Source organism: Lathyrus oleraceus, chromosome 3 (genome assembly GCF_024323335.1).
Source record: "Lathyrus oleraceus cultivar Zhongwan6 chromosome 3, CAAS_Psat_ZW6_1.0, whole genome shotgun sequence".
Lineage (NCBI taxonomy): Eukaryota > Viridiplantae > Streptophyta > Magnoliopsida > Fabales > Fabaceae > Lathyrus > Lathyrus oleraceus.
In genome coordinates, this window is record NC_066581.1 from 205,021,690 (window position 1) to 205,027,109 (window position 5,420).

At 32.9% G+C, this 5,420-nt stretch overlaps 1 protein-coding gene across 1 annotated transcript; it reads left to right on the top strand.

Annotated features, from left to right (window-relative positions):
- The first annotated feature begins 1,308 nt into the window (after positions 1 to 1,308).
- On the top strand, positions 1,309 to 2,211 carry LOC127130436 (putative F-box/FBD/LRR-repeat protein At1g66300). Its single transcript, XM_051059443.1, has 3 exons — positions 1,309 to 1,619; positions 1,702 to 1,942; positions 2,089 to 2,211. Exons 1-3 carry the CDS (start codon positions 1,309 to 1,311, stop codon positions 2,209 to 2,211), a joined length of 675 nt encoding a protein of 224 aa, XP_050915400.1.
- Positions 2,212 to 5,420: the final 3,209 nt, after the last annotated feature.

Consider the following 5,420-nt stretch of genomic DNA (forward strand, 5'->3'; position numbering starts at 1 on the left):
AAACTATAATTTTTATTTTTAATTATTCAAAAGATCAATCCAAAAGTCTGCATGGCCAACCAGATGAGTTGCGTCTATTTTAACCATTCTACTGTATAAATAATCTCCTAGAATATATGTATTTAATATTTTGAAAAATTAAACATTACTTTATTTAATTTCTATCTTTTCTAACATTAGTTAACAAGACTATTTAAAGCATGAAAAACTAGTTTCACAAAAAGAAAATATAATTCTATAAAATATAAAATAAATTTATCTTCTCCTTGAATCTCTCATTCGTTTTTTTTACGAAATCTAACCTTATCTAATTGAATTATAAAATTCGGATTATAGAATATAAAATATTTGATATTCATAGGACACGCGAGATTTGAAAAAAAAAAGAATTTCAAAGATGAAACTTTAGTTATAATAATGAAGCTTTTATAATTTCTCAAAAAACTTCTCATTCCAATCTCTGGACGAAGTTTTTATAATTAATGTAATTCTAACAAAGAACAAGGTTCGACTATAACACGCAAATTTTTCATTTCTACATATTTTAATAGACTTCGATCCAAAAATATCACATATATGTTGTATTAATGATCTAGTGATATTATTTGGTTGATGGGTCAAGTTTACGCCCAACACTTTTATACTTTCATTTTTATTTATTATATTCTTTTTGAGATATTTTTTCCAAACTATTTTTTATTTATCAATTTAATAAAAAAAACTATATTTTTTATTTTTAATTATTTAAAAGATCAATCCAAAAATCTGCGTGACCGACGAGATGAGTTGGGTCTATTTTACAAATAATCTCCTAGAATTTAATTTTTGAAAACTTAAACATTACTTTATTTAATTTCTATCTTTTGTAACATTGGTTAACAAGACTATTTAAGACCGAAAAACTAGGTTCACAAAAGGAAAATATAATTCTACAAAATATGAAATAGATTTATTTTGTCCTTGAATCTCTCATGATGCAAGGAAAATATAATTCTACAAAATATGAAATAGATTTATTTTGTCCTTGAATCTCTCATGATGCAGTTTTAACGAAAACTACCTATAAGATTGGACACGTGAGATTTCAAAGATGAATTCCTAGCTATAATAGTGAACCCCATATTTTTCCTTAAATAAGAAACTTCTCAAATCAATATTTGAACGAAGCTTTTCACCTTTCGCTTCTTCTCCTCCAAAACCTATTGTTGATATTGCTTCCTGCAACCCTAATTTCTTTTCTAGCTTCTACCTCAAATCTTAAAATATACCCTAATTCTGTTTGTGCAATCTTTACAGATTGCAGCAACAATGGAAAGTGACTTGCCTGATTCTATTTTATCCTTTATCTTTAACAAGTTATCTTTTAAGGATCGTGTCAAAACTTTCCTATTGTCCAAGCACTGGCTTCACGAATGGAGATTTTCATCAACAACACACCTCAATTTTGATCTCTATAACACACCGGCAACAGACAAATCTCAATTTACAGCAAGATTGGATCAGTTCATGCTTCATTATGAACACGCTACAATCAGTTCAATTCGAGTAAAATTTCCATTGGGTTATGAACACAATTGTGTTGGACGGAATTCATCACGATTTCTCAAAATTGATCCCAAGTTATTTGTTTAATCAATGTCTCCAACTTGCGAACGTCACCCTTAAAAATTGCTCACTAGCCGGTGAAATATACATTACTAGTTCAAAGTTGCGTCATTTGAACATGATTGATTGCGGCTCTGAGATATCAGCTCCGTATATGATATATATTGATGCTAAGAATCTCTCGTCTTTTGAATATAGTGGTGTCATCACTAGGAAAATTTCTGTTATGGCACCAAAGTTATTGGAGATTTTTTTGAATGCTTCTGTAAAACACAAATACAGTGGTCATACTACAACAGCACCAAAGTTATTGAAGGTTTTTTGGAATGCAGCCGCCGTAAGAGAGGAAAATCGTCAAATTAAAAGATTATGTCAGTTTTGAATTTTGAAAATTGTTTTTTGTCTATCAAATTTGTGTCTTGGAAAAATCAGTTTAAATTGTAGTTTCTATGATTCGTTTTTTTCTCCTTTAAATTGTTTTAGGCGCTACTGGAGGTTTTAACATCATGGTTGTATGTGGGTTTTAGGAGCTATGGTTTCTACTACACATTTGCTATGGTTTCTACTATTGACTATCTAGGCTTCTTTCAATTTATTGATTCATAGATTGATTTTAGTTTACTAAACATATTACTGGTGTATATATGCACATATTACTTAGACAATTGGAGTTACATATTGATGAAGCATCTTATCCTTTTATGGAATACTGTTCGATATTTGATGTTTTAATGGCTTCTCCACATCTCCAAAAGTTTTCTCTGATGATGAGTCATTCAACACTATTTCTTGGCTGTGATCTAGAAGTTACATGTTATACATGCCATCAGTTAGTCTCCTCAAACTGAGTTTTAATTATGATAAACAATCTCTTATTTCAACTAAGATAATGAATAAGCATTGCATTAGTTTTATATGGATGATAGAATTATAAATGTTTCATGCTAATATTATAATTATTATTTTTCAAAATGTATGTTAGAAATTTAACCTGGTTTTGAAAGCTATTCATGAGTTCCATGTTATCCACGTAAATAATTACTATTTTAATTTCTTTTCCACGCCTTTTTATAAAAAAAAAGGAAAAATGGAATTATTTATATATCCCTCCTTTAACAAATATTCACTAAGACGATTAAACCACGCGTCAAAATTGTTTTAGCCCATACAGGGACTTATTCAATTTGATAAAGTCGTTTTCTCGAGATCCAAAATTATGTTTCTCTAGAATATTAAACGCTTTGAGGAGCTTAATGTAAATATCACTGTCAAGTGAGTCATACAACTCAGTTGTTACAACATTCATAACGTTCAAATTAAGCCTCTCATGTGTTACAAGGCTAATTAAATATCAAAAATTGAATTGCATCCACTACAGGTGGATATGTTTCACTAAAATAAATCTTAGATCTTTGTAAAAATTATTGAGCAACAATTCAGACTTTCTATCTCACAATTTCACCATTCTTATTTTCCTTTTTCACAAAAACTCATTTATATCCAATTGGTTTCACACTTTGAGGTGTTCAGACTACAAATCCAAAATCAGGTCACCTCGATGGATTTTGTGACTAGGTTGCCGAATACTTCGAGAGGGAGTGATTCGATTTGGGTAATTGTTGATAGACTGACTAAATTGACTCATTTTATACCGATTAAGATCAGTTTCTCATTATAGAGGTTCGCTGAGATATGCATTAGTACTCTATTTGGAAGCTACATGGCATTCCGTCGAGTATAGTTTCCGACAGAGATCCGAGGTCACTTCCAGATTTTGGGAGAGCTTACAAGAAGCTCTGGGTACTAGACTGAGGTTGAGTTATGTCTATCACCCACAAATCGATGGTCAGATTGAGAGGACTATCCAGTCTCTAGAGGATTTGTTGAGGTCTTGTGTCTTGGAGCATGACGGTGCTTGGCATAGTTACTTACCACAGATTGAGTTCACATACATTAATAATTATCATTTTAGTATCAGCATGACACCTTTTAAGGATTTATATGGTAGAAGGTGTATGACCCCCTTATGTTGGTATGATTCTGGAGAGAGTGATGTACTTGGACCTGAGATTGTACATCAGACGACTGAGAAAGTCAAAATGATCTAAGAAAAGATGAAGGCATCTCAGATTTGGTTGAAAAGTTATCACGACAAGCGAAGGAAGGATCTTGAGTTTCAAGAAGGTGATCATGTTTTTCTGAGAGTCACTCATGTGACGGGTGTTAGTCGTGCTCTAAAGTCTAAGAAGATTACTCCTCGCTTCATTGGACCAAATTAGATTACTCAGAGGATTGGAGTTGCTGCCTACCGCGTGACTTTGCCCTATCTCTCTCGAACCTACATGATATTTTCCATGTGTCACAACTCCGAAAGCATATTCATGATCTGTTTCATGTAATTCAGATGGATGATGTGAAAGTTCAGGATAATCTACCTATTGAGACATCACTCATTCAAATCGAGGATATAGAAGTGAAGTAACTATGTGGCAAAGAGATTGTTCTTGTAAAGGTTGTTTGGAGAGAACTTGCTGGAGGTAGTATGACTTGGGAGCTGGAGAGTCGGATGAAGGAATCTTATCCATGTCATGCCCCAAAATATGGTCTACCCTTTTCACTTTGCATATGGCTTATAACCTTTAACTCATCTACACACATTCATCCAAAAAGTTATTTCATTGATAAATATACAATTACATTACAAATCATTACATAAAAAAATACATTTTTGACCTACGGTTGACTTTGGTCAACTGTTGAATTTTTGGTCCTACTAATTTTTGCACAAGTCTTCTCCTAGTGGTGCCTCTAGTTCTTCAAAGCCTCCCCTTATCATTGATATCATGCCTTTCCAAAATCCACCCTAAGCATGTCTTGCCAAATCCAATACCAAGCACAAGGTCAGCCATGCACCAATGGAGAAAGCATCATAATACATCAGCAAAATCATTTGTACACATACAACTCTCTCTCGAAGATCGTCAGATGACAACCTCGACAAACAACAGAAGTCTTCACAGAACCATTAGCAGGAGTATCTATCACCATACTTCCGCCTAGGGACGACATAATCACACCAATCCTGGTCGCACACTCATACGAAATAAACGAATGAGTAGCACCAGTGTCATTTACACTAATCGACCAACAGGGAAAACATCACATTATGACTCGACTGGACTGACTATGCTCTGATACCACTAATGTAACACCCTTCTACCCAAACGACATATTTAAAGAATTTATCAGAGTACAACATGTAGAAGAGTTTACATTTCATTCAAGTTAACACTCATCACTTTACAACATAAAAATATTTCATTTATTTTAATAAAACTTCGCAGCGGACAACAACACAATTAACGATTTATAAAAATGTTTCAACAAAACATATCAATAATTTAGTCTTCATACACAACTTAAATAATAATATAATCTCTATTGAATCCCATAACCCGGTGTCACATGACCAGAGCATTGACTCGACTCTGTAGAATAACTCTACACTTATTCTTCACCTCAACAAAAGCTACTCCTCATTATCTGCACATTGCTCATCATAGATGAACATAAACACATGCAGAAGGGGTGAGAATTACATTATTAAACAATAATATAACGACAGAATATAATATGAATAATTTGCACATATGTCAACACGGATCATCACAATTATCATTATAATCAACAAACTCATGAATATCAACAAAACAACACATCAATTGCAATGCACACACCCATGCATGACTCAACACGACTCGGTATACCCATTTTGTGACCACTACAGGATCACTACTCCCAGATTCACCACCATA

Excerpts from the sequence above, each read along its gene's own strand:
- LOC127130436 (XM_051059443.1), top strand. The coding sequence starts at position 1,309 with ATGGAAAGTGACTTGCCTGATTCTATTTTATCCTTTATCTTTAACAAG. Across the intron at positions 1,620-1,701 it reads TTTCTCAAAATTGATCCCAA|TTCAAAGTTGCGTCATTTGA; the intron begins GTTATTTGTTTA and ends ATACATTACTAG. Across the intron at positions 1,943-2,088 it reads TTTTTTGGAATGCAGCCGCC|GCGCTACTGGAGGTTTTAAC; the intron begins GTAAGAGAGGAA and ends AAATTGTTTTAG.